The sequence below is a fragment of the Schistocerca nitens genome, chromosome 4 (genome assembly GCF_023898315.1).
Source record: "Schistocerca nitens isolate TAMUIC-IGC-003100 chromosome 4, iqSchNite1.1, whole genome shotgun sequence".
Lineage (NCBI taxonomy): Eukaryota > Metazoa > Arthropoda > Insecta > Orthoptera > Acrididae > Schistocerca > Schistocerca nitens.
Window position 1 is genome coordinate 674166097 of NC_064617.1, and position 17503 is coordinate 674183599.

General features: G+C 42.1%; 1 protein-coding gene across 4 annotated transcripts in view; it reads right to left on the reverse strand.

The window, feature by feature from the left end:
* LOC126253084 (uncharacterized) overlaps window positions 1-17503 on the reverse strand; it is a 238955-nt gene that overhangs the window by 187206 nt on the left and 34246 nt on the right. For all 4 annotated transcript variants that reach the window (XM_049954185.1, XM_049954184.1, XM_049954183.1 and 1 more), the window contains exon 3: window positions 5304-5398. In XM_049954185.1, the coding sequence (XP_049810142.1) occupies window positions 5304-5398 (95 nt within the window). The remainder of the gene's footprint in view (window positions 1-5303; window positions 5399-17503) is intronic.

Here is a 17503-nt window from a genome sequence, read left to right on the forward strand (position 1 = left end):
TACAAAATTTGTAGTCCTGTTCTAGCTGCAATTTCATGTAGTGTCTCTAGGGCTTCTTTTCTGTTATTTGTTATGATGGCTACATTTTATGTTGATGGTTCTATTTTTGTCTCTCCCCATCTTTACCCCATTGACTCCTTTGTCCCATGTTCTCATTATTTTCTCTAAAACTGTGTTAAATAAAATGGGTGACAGGCCATCTCCCTGTCTCACTCTTGTCTTTATTTTGAACGGTTCTGAGGTCTCTCCCATGAACTTCACTTTGGATTTTGTATTTATTGATGTTTGCTGGATTAGTTTTCTGATCTTGTAGGCTACCTTCATTTCTTCTAGTGTATTGAAAAGTGTTTCTCTGTATATGGAATCATAGGCCTTCTTGAGATCAACAAATGTTATTGTGGTGTTTCTGAGCTTTCTCGTTGTTAATATGGTTCTCAGACACCAGATCTGTTCACTGTACAATCTTCCCTTACTGAACTCTGCTTAGCACTATCCAAAATGTGGATTATGTGAAGTTCTAGGCAATTTAACAGAGCTTTGCATAGAATTTTTGTATGTCACAGGCAGTAATGAAATGACATTCTTTGAGTCGAGCAATATCTTTGGTGTGGTTGCATGACAATTACTGCTTGTTCTTTGCTTTTCAAAAAAATGGCTCTGAGCACTATGGGACTTAACTTCTGAGGTCATCAGTCCCCTAGAACTTAGAACTACTTAAGCCTAACTAACCTAAGGACATCACACACATCCATGCCCGAGGCTTTGCTTTTCAATAATGTCAATATGTATTATACATGTTCTCCACAATTCTGTGAATAAATACCATGAATCTCTATCTGTAACCAATGCACATGTTATTCATGCTACTAAACTGCCTGGAATTCCCACATATGTAATTAATAATTATTTTTCACAAAGTACCCATCAAATTTTAAAACAAGTAAGAAATTTTATAAAAATGATATTTTAATATTATGAAAATATCATATTTACAACAGAAAAACATTTTATAAAGGAATGGGACATCCATGAATTTAATATAGTTTGGTGACTCATTTATCATGTACTGTCTGCTGAATTTTTAAAAAGTAAATGTAAGACACAAGTTAACTGAACACAATATGTATTGAACATTAAAAGATTAAAAATATGATTGGCACTAGAATGTTTTAACCTCAATCTGTTGAAAAACCTTACAAAAAGTTTTCTGACCTCAGACACTATGACATCTCAAACAGTGTGACCATATCCACACCTACCATTATGAATTCCAAAAATATGGCTCATGCAAAACCCAAATCTTGTTTTTCTCAATGATGTTCTAAACCTGTTAATGAAGGCAATCAGACTGGTGCAGTATTTCTTGACTTCTGAAAACTATTTGATGTAGTTCCATGTCCACGTTAAATATACAGTTGTATAGGGTATCAAGAAAATTTGTGACTGGATTGAGAATTTATGATAGGGAGGTTGCAACATGTAATCTTGAATAAAGAGTCATCAATAAATATAGAAACAATTTCAGATGTATCACAGTGAAGTATGTCCGAGCCCTTGTTGTTCAAGCCATATATTAATGACCTGGGTGACAATATCAATAGTAACATTTTCTCAGACAATACATTTATCTATAATTTATTTATTTGATTTCATTTGTGTTTTCAGGATGTAGACAGTCCAAAATAGTGAAAATAAGTGTGTGCCAGGCACTGCTGATTTTCTGTTAGATGGAAAGCAAGCTACAGAATTCTGCTTCTTGAAGGCTTTATCACATTCTACACATCTTCTGTGGTGCAAGGATCAGGCAGGTTTCTGCAGACCAGGACATGTTGTGGGTCCTGCAGGTCACAATACTCCTAGTGCGTATCTTCAGTTATGAAACTCCACTTCCTGAGGTTCACCTTGCATAATGACACTCCTGTCATCAATCAGTTTAGTGTGATCTCTGTCATATACAGCTGCTGAAAGCTCTTAGCAGGACCTTCTTTGATGTCGCCATACCTATGTTCTCTCTAAAACTTTTGATTAATGAATTTCACTACAGCTGTATTTGGTGTGGCCCAGGTGCTGATGTAATTACTGATGGTGTGTGCATGTAGCTCCTGATTGACCTCATCCTAGGTTTTTGTCTTCTCCATTTCTGTAACCACTGTTCTGCAGATGTCAGGCAGTGCTATACCCATAATTTGATAAATTTTGCTAACAGGAGTTGGCCATATGCAACCATCAGTCACAGTGCATCTAATCACATTCAAATGCTGCATCCACCTGTTTGCCATGTGTGAATTTCACCCAACTGTTGCTGCATATTCTGCTGCAAAGAAGCATAGTGCCAGTGCCAGTTTGGCTGTGAGCTCCAGGTGATTCCAGTAAGATTATGGATGATAATGTTCCCAGTAGACACTTTCAGCTTTGTTTCTTGGCAATGATTTTTGAAAGTGACACTGTGATCCTGCATTACTCGGAGGTATTTTGGAGTATTGTAGTTGCATAGTTTTTTTCCCTCTGCAGATAATATTTAACTTCTTTCTGGCTACCCAGCTTCTCAAAAGAAAAGAACATACCTGCAACTTTTCAGAATTTGGCTCTACATGCTTAAGGTCATGATACTTTCTCAGATCTTCAAAGACTATTGTCAACTTCATCTCCACTTCCTCAGAGGTTTTGCACACAGCTGCAATTGCTGTGTCATCTGCAAAAATAAATTTTCTTGTTCCAGGGTTGACTGGTTGGTTGTTTGTGTAGATGTTGTACAGTAGGGGTGACAGTACGCTGCTGTGAGGGTGATCATTCCTTGTGATCCTCCATTGGCTCCTCTTATTGTACAGAGTGACAAAAAATATCCTATTTTGCAACAAACACTCGATAAAGTGTGTCAAATAGCTATAATGAATTACTGTCAGTACAACTGTTCAAACATTCCATCAGGTCTCAAAAGTATTTTCAAGAAGTGTAAAGAATGGCAGCTTGTTTTAAATGATCAGAAATCTAAAACTGTGCTATTCACAAAAGGACAGGAAATTGGTATACTTTGACTAAAACAGCAGTGAGTCAACTGGAATTTTTCATCTTGAACCAACAGCTGGGTGTAACAATTTGTAGGGGGTATGAAATGGACTGACGACTTATGCTCAGTGGTATGAAAGATGGCAGACGTTAGTTCACTGATAAGATACTGTGAAAACGTAGCCCCTTCTAGAAGTGAGACTTGTTGTAGATCATTTGTTTGTCCCATCTTAGACTACTGCACAAATGTGTGGGATTCGTATGAAATAAGACTAACAGGCAATACTGAAAATATACAAAGAAAAGCAACAGAATTGAACACAGGTTCGTATGACTACAGGGACAGAGTCAAAATTGCTGAGAACCTGAAATGGCAGACAAGGATCAATAAAAACTATCCTGTGAAGGTCTACTTACAAAGTTCCAATAACTAGCTGTAAGTGATGAATCTACGAATATATTCTAATTACCTATGTATTGCTCCCATAATGAGCACAAAGACAAGATTAGACTAATTACAGCACATACAGACATCTAAGGCATCATTCTTCCCAAACTCCATATGCAAATGGAACAGAAAGAAGGCATAGTAAGTGGTACAATAGGAATTACCATCTGCATACCGGTATACTTCACAGTGTTTTGCAGAATATAGATGAAAATTTGTAAGTTGAAAGCAGAATCTGGTATTCTTAATGGAAAAGTAAACAGTATATCAAAAAATTCAAACACTTTCCTTTCTGAAACTGAGTTACTACTACTATTATCTGTTGAGAAGGCTGTGCTGAATTATAAAACTGTTTCACCAATATGATCTACAGAATTGACAGTAAGTAGCACCCTTGATTAAGAGAAGACCTGACTGATTAGCATGATGTGCCCAGAACATTTTCCGAGTTTGTGCTTATTGAGTGCTAGCAGAGAGAATAAGAAGAGTGTAGGAGCCAGATAAGTTTTCTAAATACAAGCAAAACCCTCAGTTCACTTTTACTTAAAGTTGACATACTGTCACTTCTTAAAATTATGATTTCTCTTCACAACATTCTCTAAACCCAAATTGCATCTTCAATTGTACTGTTTAGTATAAACTTCTGAATCATCAAAAATGTTTGGCATATAATTTTAACAGTTCTATATACATCATACTACATTTAATACTAAATGTTGTAGTAAAGTTTTGGTGGAATGTAAATACTTTTTGAATAAAGGAAACCACTCACCAAAGAGCAGAAGCAGTGAGTCATCAATAGGCACACACAAAATGAAGGATACTTGCCCGCTTTTGAAGTAATATTTACCAAGCTGGATTAAGAAAGACTGATTAGTCCAGCTGGCATCTAGCAAGTTTTCTTTGTCTAGAATGTGCCTATCAATGATTCAGAACTTCTGCTTTTTGGTGAGTGGTCTCTTAATCCACAAGTTAACACTAAATTTCTATGCCAATTATTATCAGTTGTTGTATTTGTTTCCTTATTTAGTTCCTAAACAGAAAGATTAAAAATGATACTTTACTCATATTTTGAAATTCAGTAAATATTACTTATTGGTAATTATCAAATAGTATTTATTACTTTTGCATTATTTGAGAAGAGATGTGTGGATATTTTTTTTAACCAACTTGCCCCTCTCCTTTTTCTACCCACCCTTGTTTCTAGAATCCTGTTTGCACTTATTCAAATGTTTCTTTCTTGTTTTTTCATATTCTGTATTTACTTAGAGTCATCAAGATCTTCCCTGTGGTTATTTATCTGCTATTTTATATTTCATCCCAGTTAATTTTTGTCTCATTTACATGCCTAACATACTCTTTTTCCTTACCTTTAACTTGTGGGCTAATCTCAAACTCTTGAGACACTACAGGTTTTCAAATGTGAACAGTAAATGATGTCTGATTTTTAACTTATTTGTCCCTAATCAGAAGTATTTTTCCTGAGCCATTTACTTCCTCCCCTCCAGACATCTTTCTATATGAGGGGGGGGGGAGAGAGAGAGAGAGAGAGAGAGAGAGAGAGAGAGAGAGAGAGAGAGAGAGAGAGAGAGAGAGAGATATTAACACATGCTCATAATTGTGACACATAATACTTGTTTGCCCCCCTCTCTTTTACTCTGGAACCTCTTCCCAATTCAGTTTTGAGCTATGTGAAAATGGAATATAAATTTGTAGTTAATTTTACAAAAAGCTATTGTATGAATGAATAAATAAATAAATACATATCTACCTGACTGTACAATATGCACTATTTATTCCATAAATTAAGCAAATATTAAAACAAATTGATGGACTGGAAGATTGTTACCTTACACTTGAATGGTGTCTTGATCCAATTCCCCATTCACTTAGTTCATTCAAAATGTCATCACACTTGTCTCCAGGCTCCAAAGTAAATGTAGCCTTTAAAAAGATTTCTTTTGTTTGACCACAGTAACAGACATAATGCACACTTACCAAAGAAATTTTTTTCATAGATGCTACATTTAGAATCATTATATGCTAGTTGTTACTTACATTCAAATCAGTTAGTCAACCAAATCCAAATGACAAATTATTAATTACACCTTGACTGCTTGTGACGACTGTTGCCTTTGCATAACAACCACCAACTTGAAACTACTGTAAAATACTTCTGTAAAACAGAACTTTTTTGTTGAATTCCAATATGAACCCAACTGATCAGAAATTCAAAGTAATGTCCTACCACAAAGGGGTGTAGTCCCTTTTTTCTTTCAGCTGTGTAGGCAGATTGGTTTCAGCTGTTTGGAAAAAGCATTTTGTTGATGTCTGAGGCAATGCTACTCAATATGCTCTCCAAATACTATGGGAACTACCATCTAAAACATAGTCTATGACAAACTTAGATGTTTTCCTCCTACCCACTAAAAAGAAAAGTCAAGAGCAACTATGTATATTAGGAAACAGGATATAGCTGTAATGTAGAATGAAGGCTTTCACAACTGGATGACATACAACATAAATAAATCTAAGCACCATGTTGTGGCAGAACACACACATAAAAAACAGTAATTATGCAAGCTTTCAGAGGCTGTGGCTCCTCCTTGCACAGGAAGTGTTGAAGGGGAAGGAAGAGGGGTGTAGGTAAAGGACTGAAGAGATCTAGGAACATGAGTAGATTTTGGGAAAGTCACCCAAAACTCTGGGTCAGGAGAGACTCACCAGATGGGATGAGAAGGAAAGACTGATTATTAAGGACTGCACTGGTGAGATTAGAAAACCAGAGAGCGTAAAGATGGAAGGCAGTGTAACACGGAAGGCAGTGTAACACGGAAGGCAGTGTAACACGGAAGGCAGTGTAACACGGAAGGCAGTGTAACATGCAAGACATATATGGAAAACTTACCAAGGTTAGAGCGAAGTCTACAAAGAAGCCATGGATTACTTAAGGAATAGGGGTATCTCGTTGATGCTATCGCACATCACAAGAAATACTGCAAAATATTAAAGACTGTAATATGGACATCAAAGCAAATATATTACAAGGAAAAGATAGTCATATCAGATAACAAAATAAAGACAATATGGGAGATAGTGAAGAAGGAGACCAGTAGAACCAGACATGAAGAGGAACAAATAGCATTAAGAGTAAGTGATACATTGGTGACATGTGTATAGGGTTGCAGAACTTTTTAACAAACATTTTATAGCTGTTACTGAAAAGATGGGGTTGTCATGTTCGGTAGATGCTGCTATGGAATACCTCAGACCACACATTTCCAGTAATTTCCATAATATGAAATGGCCCTCAGTATCCCAGCAGAAATAATGTCCATCATAAAATCTTTAAAATCAGAAACATCTAGTGGGTATGATGAAATATCAACAAAGTTAATTAAAGAATGTGATTCTGAGCTAAGTAACATATTAAGCTATCTGTGTAACCAGTCATTTATCAGTGGAATATTTCCTGAATGGTTGAAATATGCTGAAGTTAAGCCACTGTCTAAGAAGGGAGATAAAGAAATAGCATCAAATTTCCGTCCAATTTCACTGTTGCCAGCATTCCCAAAAATTTTAGAACAAGTAATTTACAATCTGCTTTATAACCATGTTATCTAAAATAACATACTGTCAAAGTCACAGTTTGGATTTCTAAAGGGTTCTGATATTGAGAAGGCTATCTACACTTACAGTGAAAATGTGCTTAATTAATTAGACAAAAAACTGCAGGCAACTGGTATATTTTGTGATCTGTCAAAGGCATTTGACTGTGTAAATCACAATATCCTTTTAAGTAAATTAGAATATTATAGTGTAACAGGAAATGCTGCAAAATGTTTCAAATCTTACATCTCTGGCAGGGAACAAAGGGTGTTATTAGGAAAAGACATGTATCAAGCTATCAGGCATCATCCAATTGGGAACTAATTACATGTGGGGTCCCACAAGGTTCCATTTTGGGGTCCTTACTTTTTCTTGTGTATATCAATGACCTTTCATCAGTAACATTACCAGATGCCAAGTTCGTTTTGTTTGCCAATGATACAAATATTGCAATAAATAGAAAATAAAGTTTAATCTTAGAAATATCAGCCAATAAAATATTTGTAGACATTAATCGCTGGTTCCTAGCCAATTCTTTGTCACTAACCTTTGAAAAAAACACACTACATGCAGTTCAGAACTTGTAAGGGGTGTCCGACAAGTATATGCCTAACATATGATGACAAGCAGATAGAAGAGATGGACAGTGCTAAATTCTTGGAATTACAGCTTGATAAATTCAACTGGGAGGAGCACACCACAGAACTGCTGAAGCATATTAACAAATCTCTATTTGCAATGTGAATTGTGTTAGGCATAGGGGATATAAAAATGAAGAAGCTGGCATACTATACTTACTTTCATTCCATAATGTCATATGGGATTATTTTTTGGGGTAATTCATCAAGCCAAGCTAAAGTTTTCAGGGCACAAAAACGTGCAGTAAGAGATATATGTGGTGTGAACTCAAGAACATCCTGCAGAAGCCTGTTTAGGGAACTAGGGATTCTAACTACTGCTTCCCAGTATATTTATTCCTTAATGAAATTTTTACTTAAAAATATATCACTTTTTCAAACCAACAGTGCAATTCATGCAATCAATACTAGCAATAAGAATAATCTTCAAAAGGATTAGTCTTGTACAAAAAGATGAGCATTATTCAGGAACACACATTTTCAATAACTTGCCAGCAGCCATAGAACACCAACCAATGAAATATTCTCTCTCTCTCTCTCTCTCTCTCTCTCTCTCTCTCTCTCTCTCTCTCTCTCTCACACACACACACACACACACACACACACACACACACACACACACACACACACACAGATATATATATACACTCCTGGAAATTGAAATAAGAGAAATTTAAATAAGAACATCGTGAATTCATTGTCCCAGGAAGGGGAAACTTTATTGACACATTCCTGGGGTCAGACACATCACATGATCACACTGACAGAACCACAGGCACATAGACACAGGCAACAGAGCATGCACAATGTCGGCACTAGTACAGTGTATATCCACCTTTCGCAGCAATGCAGGCTGCTATTCTCCCATGGAGATGATCGTAGAGATGCTGGATGTAGTCCTGTGGAACGGCTTGCCATGCCATTTCCACCTGGCGCCTCAGTTGGACCAGCGTTCGTGCTGGACGTGCAGACCGCATGAGACGACGCTTCATCCAGTCCCAAACATGCTCAATGGGGGACAGATCCGGAGGTCTTGCTGGCCAGGATAGTTGACTTACACCTTCTAGAGCACGTTGGGTGGCACGGGATACATGCGGACGTGCATTGTCCTGTTGGAACAGCAAGTTCCCTTGCCGGTCTAGGAATGGTAGAACGATGGGTTCGATGACGGTTTGGATGTACCGTGCACTATTCAGTGTCCCCTCGACGATCACCAGTGGTGTACGGCCAGTGTAGGAGATCGCTCCCCACACCATGATGCCGGGTGTTGGCCCTGTGTGCCTCGGTCGTATGCAGTCCTGATTGTGGCGCTCACCTGCACGGCGCCAAACACGCATACGACCATCATTGGCACCAAGGCAGAAGCGACTCTCATCGCTGAAGACGACACGTCTCCATTCGTCCCTCCATTCACGCCTTTCGCGACACCACTGGAGGCGGGCTGCACGATGTTGGGGCGTGAGCGGAAGACGGCCTAACGGTGTGCGGGACCGTAGCCCAGCTTCATGGAGACGGTTGCGAATGGTCCTCGCCGATACCCCAGGAGCATCAGTGTCCCTAATTTGCTGGGAAGTGGCGGTGCGGTCCCCTACGGCACTGCGTAGGATCCTACGGTCTTGGCGTGCATCCGTGCGTCGCTGCGGTCCGGTCCCAGGTCGACGGGCACGTGCACCTTCCGCCGACCACTGGCGACAACATCGATGTACTGTGGAGACCTCACGCCCCACGTGTTGAGCAATTCGGCGGTACGTCCACCCGGCCTCCCGCATGCCCACTATACGCCCTCGCTCAAAGTCCGTCAACTGCACATACGGTTCACGTCCACGCTGTCGCAGCATGCTACCAGTGTTAAAGACTACGATGGAGCTCCGTATGCCACGGCAAACTGGCTGACACTGACGGCGGCAGTGCACAAATGCTGCGCAGCTAGCGCCATTCGACGGCCAACACCGCGGTTCCTGGTGTGTCCGCTGTGCCGTGCGTGTGATCATTGCTTGTACAGCCCTCTCGCAGTGTCCGGAGCAAGTATGGTGGGTCTGACACACCGGTGTCAATGTGTTCTTTTTTCCATTTCCAGGAGTGTGTATATATATATATATATATATATATATATATATATATATATATAACTTCTGCACAATTTCAGTGCAGTGTGTGTGTGTGGGGGGGGGGGGGGGAGGGGGCGCGCGCGTGCTGCTTATTTGTTTTAGTTGTAAATATTTGTCATTTGTCATGTATTATTGTTTTTCTGACATGTTCAACATCCTGGAGGATTGCCTCCCTACGGGTAAATTGGAATGAAAGTAAATCTAATAAGGCAGCGCGGCGTAGCGCGGGAAGGCAGCGCGGCGTAGCGCGGGAAGGCAGCGCGGCGTAGCGCGGGAAGGCAGCGCGGCGTAGCGCGGGAAGGCAGCGCGGCGTAGCGCGGGAAGGCAGCGCGGCGTAGCGCGGGAAGGCAGCGCGGCGTAGCGCGGGAAGGCAGCGCGGCGTAGCGCGGGAAGGCAGCGCGGCGTAGCGCGGGAAGGCAGCGCGGCGTAGCGCGGGAAGGCAGCGCGGCGTAGCGCGGGAAGGCAGCGCGGCGTAGCGCGGGAAGGCAGCGCGGCGTAGCGCGGGAAGGCAGCGCGGCGTAGCGCGGGAAGGCAGCGCGGCGTAGCGCGGGAAGGCAGCGCGGCGTAGCGCGGGAAGGCAGCGCGGCGTAGCGCGGGAAGGCAGCGCGGCGTAGCGCGGGAAGGCAGCGCGGCGTAGCGCGGGAAGGCAGCGCGGCGTAGCGCGGGAAGGCAGCGCGGCGTAGCGCGGGAAGGCAGCGCGGCGTAGCGCGGGAAGGCAGCGCGGCGTAGCGCGGGAAGGCAGCGCGGCGTAGCGCGGGAAGGCAGCGCGGCGTAGCGCGGGAAGGCAGCGCGGCGTAGCGCGGGAAGGCAGCGCGGCGTAGCGCGGGAAGGCAGCGCGGCGTAGCGCGGGAAGGCAGCGCGGCGTAGCGCGGGAAGGCAGCGCGGCGTAGCGCGGGAAGGCAGCGCGGCGTAGCGCGGGAAGGCAGCGCGGCGTAGCGCGGGAAGGCAGCGCGGCGTAGCGCGGGAAGGCAGCGCGGCGTAGCGCGGGAAGGCAGCGCGGCGTAGCGCGGGAAGACAGCGCGGCGTAGCGCGGGAAGACAGCGCGGCGTAGCGCGGGAAGACAGCGCGGCGTAGCGCGGGAAGACAGCGCGGCGTAGCGCGGGAAGACAGCGCGGCGTAGCGCGGGAAGACAGCGCGGCGTAGCGCGGGAAGACAGCGCGGCGTAGCGCGGGAAGACAGCGTTTAAGGTACAGAAAGCTGGCTGAAGCCAGAGATAAATTCTGCCGAAATTTTTACAAAGGTACAGACGGTGTTTAGAAAGGATAGATTGCATGCAACCGGTGGTGGCGTGTTTGTCGCTGTTAGTAGTAGTTTATCCTGTAGTGAAATAGAGGTGGATGGTTCCTGTGAATTATTATGGATGGAGGTTACACTCAACAACCGAGCTAGGTTAATAGTTGGCTCCTTTTACCGACCTCCCGACTCAGCAGCATTAATGGCAGAACAACTGAGAGAAAATTTGGAATACATTTCACAAAAAATTTTCTCAGAATGTTGAAGTCTTAGGTGGAGATTACAATTTACCAGAAATAGACTGGGACACTCAGATGTTTAGGATGGGTGGTAGGGACAGAGCATCGAGTGACATTATACTGAGTGCACTATCCGAAAATTACCTCGAGCAATTAAACAGAGAACCGACTCGTGGAGATAACATCTTGGACCTACTGATAACAAACAGACCCAAACTTTTTGACTCTGTAAGTGCAGAACCGGGAATCAGTGATCATAAGGCCATTGCAGCATCCCTGAATAAGGAAGTAAATAGGAATATAAAAAAAAAGGGAGGAAGGTTTAACTGTTTAGTAAGAGTAATAGAAGGCAGATTTCAGACTACCTAACAGGTCAAAACGAAAATTTTTGTTCCGACACTGACAATGTTGAGTGTTTATCAAAAAAGTTCAAGGCAATCATAAAATGTGTTTTAAACAGGTACGTGACGAGTAAAACTGTGAGGACGGGGAAAACCCACCGTGGTTCAACAACAAAGTTAGGAAACTACTGTGAAAGCAAAGAGAGCTTCACTCCAAGTGTAAACGCAGCCAAAGCCTCTCAGACAAACAGAAGCTAAACGATGTCAAAGTTAGCGTAAGGAGGGCTATGTGTGAAGCGTTCAGTGAATTCGAAAGTAAAATTCTATGTACCGGCTTGACAGAAAATCCTAGGAAGTTCTGGTCTTACGTTAAATCAGTAAGTGGCTCGAAACAGCATATCCAGATACTCCGGGATGATGATGGCATTGAAACAGAGGATGACACGCGTAAAGGTGAAATACTAAACACCTTTTTCCAAAGCTGTTTCACAGAGGAAGACCTCACTGCAGTTCATTCTCTAAATCCTCGCACAAATGAAAAAATGGCAGACTTCAAAATAAGTGTCCAAGGAATAGAAAAGCAACTGGAATCATTCAACAGAGGAAAGTCCACTGGACCTGACGGGATACCAATTCGATTCTACACAGAGTACACGAAAGAACTTGCCCCCCTTCTAACAGCCATGTACCGCAAGTCTCTAGAGGAATGGAATGTTACAAATGATTGGAATTGAGCACAGGTAGTCCCAGTCTTCAAGAAGGGTCGTCAAGCAGATGCGCAAAACTATAGACCTATATCTCTGACGTTGATGTGTTGTAGAATTTTAGAACATGTTTTTTGCTCGCATATCATGTTGTTTTTGGAAACCCAGAATCTACTCTGCAGGAATCAAAATGGATTCCGGAAACAGCGATCGTGTGAGACCCAACTCGCTTTATTTGTTCATGAGACCCAGAAAATATTAGACACAGGCTCCCAGGTAGATGCTATTTTCCTTGACTTCCGGAAGGCGTTCGATACAGTTCCGCACTGTCGCCTGATAAACAAAGTAAGAGCCTACGGAATATCAGACCAGCTGTGTGGCTGGATTGAAGAGTTTTTAGCAAACAGAACACAGCATGTTGTTATCAATGGAGAGACGTCTACAGACATTAAAGTAACCTCTGGCGTGTCACAGGGGAGTGTTATGGGACCCTTGCTTTTCACAATATATATAAATGACCTAGTAAATAGCGTCAGAAGTTCCATGCGGCTTTTTGCGGATGATGCTGTAGTATACAGAGAAGTTGCAGCATTAGAAAATTGTAGCGAAATGCAGGAAGATCTGCAGCGGATAGGCACTTGGTGCAGGGAGTGGCAACTGACCCTTAGCATAGACAAATGTAATGTATTGCAAATACATAGAAAGAAGGATCCTTTAATGTACGATTATATGATAGCGGAACAAACACTGGTAGCAGTTACTTCTGTAAAATATCTGGGAGTATGCGTGCGGAACGATTTGAAGTGGAATGATCATATAAAATTAATTGTTGGTAAGGTGGGTACCAGGTTGAGATTGATTGGGAGAGTCCTTAGAAAATGTAATCCATCAACAAAGGAGGTGGCTTACAAAACACTCGTTCGACCTATACTTGAGTATTGCTCATCAGAGTGGGATCCGTACCAGATCGGGTTGACGGAGGAGATAGAGAAGATCCAAAGAAGAGCGGCGCGTTTCGTCACAGGGTTATTTGGTAACCGTGATAGTGTTACGGAGATGTTTAGCAAACTCAAGTGGCAGACTCTGCAAGACAGGCGCTCTGCATCGCGGTGTAGTTTGCTCGCCAGGTTTCGAGAGGGTGCGTTTCTGGATGAGGTATCGAATATATTGCTTCCCCCTATTTATACCTCCCGAGGAGATCACAAACGTAAAATTAGAGAGATTAGAGCACGCACGGAGGCTTTCAGACAGTCGTTCTTCCCGCGAACCATACGCGACTGGAACAGAAAAGGAAGGTACTGACAGTGGCACGTAAAGTGCCCTCCGCCACACACCATTGGGTGGCTTGCGGAGTATAAATGTAGATGTAGATATGGAAGACGGCGTATTATGGAAGACGGCGTATTATGGAAGACGGCGTATTATGGAAGACGGCGTATTATGGAAGACGGCGTATTATGGAAGACGGCGTATTATGGAAGACGGCGTATTATGGAAGACGGCGTATTATGGAAGACGGCGTATTATGGAAGACGGCGTATTATGGAAGACGGCGTATTATGGAAGACGGCGTATTATGGAAGACGGCGTATTATGGAAGACGGCGTATTATGGAAGACGGCGTATTATGGAAGACGGCGTATTATGGAAGACGGCGTATTATGGAAGACGGCGTATTATGGAAGACGGCGTATTATGGAAGACGGCGTATTATGGAAGACGGCGTATTATGGAAGACGGCGTATTATGGAAGACGGCGTATTATGGAAGACGGCGTATTATGGAAGACGGCGTATTATGGAAGACGGCGTATTATGGAAGACGGCGTATTATGGAAGACGGCGTATTATGGAAGACGGCGTATTATGGAAGACGGCGTATTATGGAAGACGGCGTATTATGGAAGACGGCGTATTATGGAAGACGGCGTATTATGGAAGACGGCGTATTATGGAAGACGGCGTATTATGGAAGACGGCGTATTATGGAAGACGGCGTATTATGGAAGACGGCGTATTATGGAAGACGGCGTATTATGGAAGACGGCGTATTATGGAAGACGGCGTATTATGGAAGACGGCGTATTATGGAAGACGGCGTATTATGGAAGACGGCGTATTATGGAAGACGGCGTATTATGGAAGACGGCGTATTATGGAAGACGGCGTATTATGGAAGACGGCGTATTATGGAAGACGGCGTATTATGGAAGACGGCGTATTATGGAAGACGGCGTATTATGGAAGACGGCGTATTATGGAAGACGGCGTATTATGGAAGACGGCGTATTATGGAAGACGGCGTATTATGGAAGACGGCGTATTATGGAAGACGGCGTATTATGGAAGACGGCGTATTATGGAAGACGGCGTATTATGGAAGACGGCGTATTATGGAAGACAGAGGTTACTGCTAATACATTCATCCATGAGTTAATAAGAGTGAAAAGCTCAGTGCACTGTACATAACAGGGGGGAGGGAGATGGCAAAAAATAGAAAGGTAAGAAAATGAAAGATGTAGGAAACTAAAATGGAGTGAAGAAAGAAGTAGTTACTCTGTTATGGGAGAAATTAAGGAAAATTAAGCCCAGGTGGTTGGCAAGAACCAAGGACATGTTGTAGTGCTAGTTCCCACCTGCAGAGTACTGAGAAACTGGAATCTTGGGGGAAGAATTCAGATGGTGTGTGTGGTGAAACAGACATTGAGGTCATGTCTATTGTGTGTTGCCAGAATACACACTCTGTCTAAACCCATTCATCAAAACTGATAATTTGGTGGTAGTCAAGCAGACGTAAAAGGCCAAATAGTGTTTAAATAACAGCTGGTATATGACATGTCGTTTCACAGGTGGCTCTCCCTTTGATAGTATATGTTTTGCCAGTACAGGGCTGGTCTAGGTGGTGGTAGGAGGGTGCATATGGCAAGTCTTGCAGCAAGAACAGTCACAGGGGTAGGAGGCATAGCATAGGATGATTGGGTCTGATAAGCATATTGCAGAGATTTGGGGGTTGGGGAGTGGGAGTTGGCGGGGGGGGGGGGTGTTTTTTGAAGGGATCAGCAGTACCAATGTCTACTGAAGGCTGAGGTGAGAATGGAGGTGTATTGCCATAATGAGTCTGCATCAGAACAAATACATTTCCCTGAATGCCAAGCCTGTATGGGAGGGAATATTTGACATAAAAGGATGGCAACTGTCGAAATGTAAGTATTATTGTTTGTTAGGAGGTTTAATGTGGACAGAAGCGTGCAGCTGCCCTTCCATGAGGATGTGATCAACATCAAGGAAAGTGGCACTGGATTTCAAATAGGACCATGCGAAATTTAACTGTGGGAAGGTATTCAGAGATTTAAGGAGTTTTAACAGGTCACCGTAAGACCATATGGCAAAGATGTCATCAGTGTATCTCAACCAAACCAGATAATGAAGACTTATGGATCCTAGGAAAGCCACCTCCAAGTGACCCATGAGAAGGTTGACACAGGAAGGAGCCATCCTTGTTCCCATGGACATACACCTGATCTGTTTGTATCTCTGCCCTTCAGAGATGAAGTACAACAACTAATTCATCTTTGATGGGCAAACATACAAACAAATCAGGGGTATAGCAATGGGAACCAGGATGGCTCCTTCCCATGCAAATCTCTTCAGAGGTCACTTGGAGGGGGCCTTCTGGGATTCATAAGTCATGAGACTTTACAGGTTAATAAATAGGTTCTTATGATTGGCAGTGTGACAGTATCATATCTGGATGTTAGGTCAATCAACACCTCTCCAGCAGACTGACTGGTAAGCAATGTGAAATGTAGAAAATCTTAATATACTGTGTGTCATTAATATAGCAACAGTACACCCAGATGATACAAAATGTAATAATTGCCACTTGCTAAGCACAAAACAGTTATCCAAACAAACAATACCCTTAGATATGAATGGGAAATATCACAATATGGAACATTTTATGTAAACCAAAAACTTGAGCATAACAAAAACAGTCAGTTCACACCACAGTTACAATTATTTAGTAATTCTAGTAACTGGTTTCAGTCGAAAGTGACCACTTTCAGACCACAACTCCTTTACAATGCATGGAACCAGTTTGTGGAGCTGCTGTAGGTACCAAAATGTTCCAGTCGACTGGTACTTTATGTGCACAAAACTGTCCAGATTGTTTATTAAGATTTCTTTATTTAATACAACACCTTTTTCAGGTCTATGATACACTGTCCTGAAATTAACTTCAGATAAGGACAAAATCATGAAAGCGCTTCAAATGATTATGTAAATATGTCATGGAAATGGATACAGGAATAGTGACATCCAAATGTATGATAAAATTAAACACAGGAAAAGTACTATACCTGGGAGGCATCAGAATAATAAAAGATATGCAGAATTAATATTTAGTGGTTCTGATTCAGAAAGGGTTGATCACAGCTTCAAGAAAGCTAATTTCATTATAGGCTTTCCAATCAGAAGAGTGCCTGGGGAATAGGTTATACCACAAATTTGGAAACAAATAGGACAAGCACAGTGATTTGGGAGTGTATAAAATAATGACTGTGGTGAGTTTTCTACAGAACAAAATGGAAGGAAGTTCATGACAGAATTTAGGCACTAGTCCTATGGTGGATATGGTAGCACACTGACAATACTTTTAAAAACTCAAAAGCATTAGTTGGACCAGACAGTTGAATGCATGGAAGTATTTAAAACAATTTTGAATGAACAGAGTGACTTCAGCCCTAACTGGTCTTTTGACTTTTCTCAAGAATTAATAGTGTGATGTGTGCTAACTGTAGCATGCTCTTCTGTTGATGACTGGGCCATATATCATATCATGTCTGCTGGGTAAGTAGAGTTCCCACTTGTGCATGCCAAATGACCTAGGTCATAGAGAAAGTTGCTGCTGCTTCTACAAGAGGGAGCTGCCTTCCAAAGTATTTTAGTTTAATAACTAGACTGTTTTGTTCTTTATGTTTTATAAGTTTACAGATATCAATGTACTCTTTGACACTGTTTTTAGTTCACACGCTACGGCTTTTTATTTATCAGCCATTTGCAACTACAACAGCAAGTATTACTTTTATGATCACTTCATCATGTCTATGTAAAAAATATAAATATAATATAAACAACAACAACAACAACAACCATATAGTCCGTGATTCTGGTATA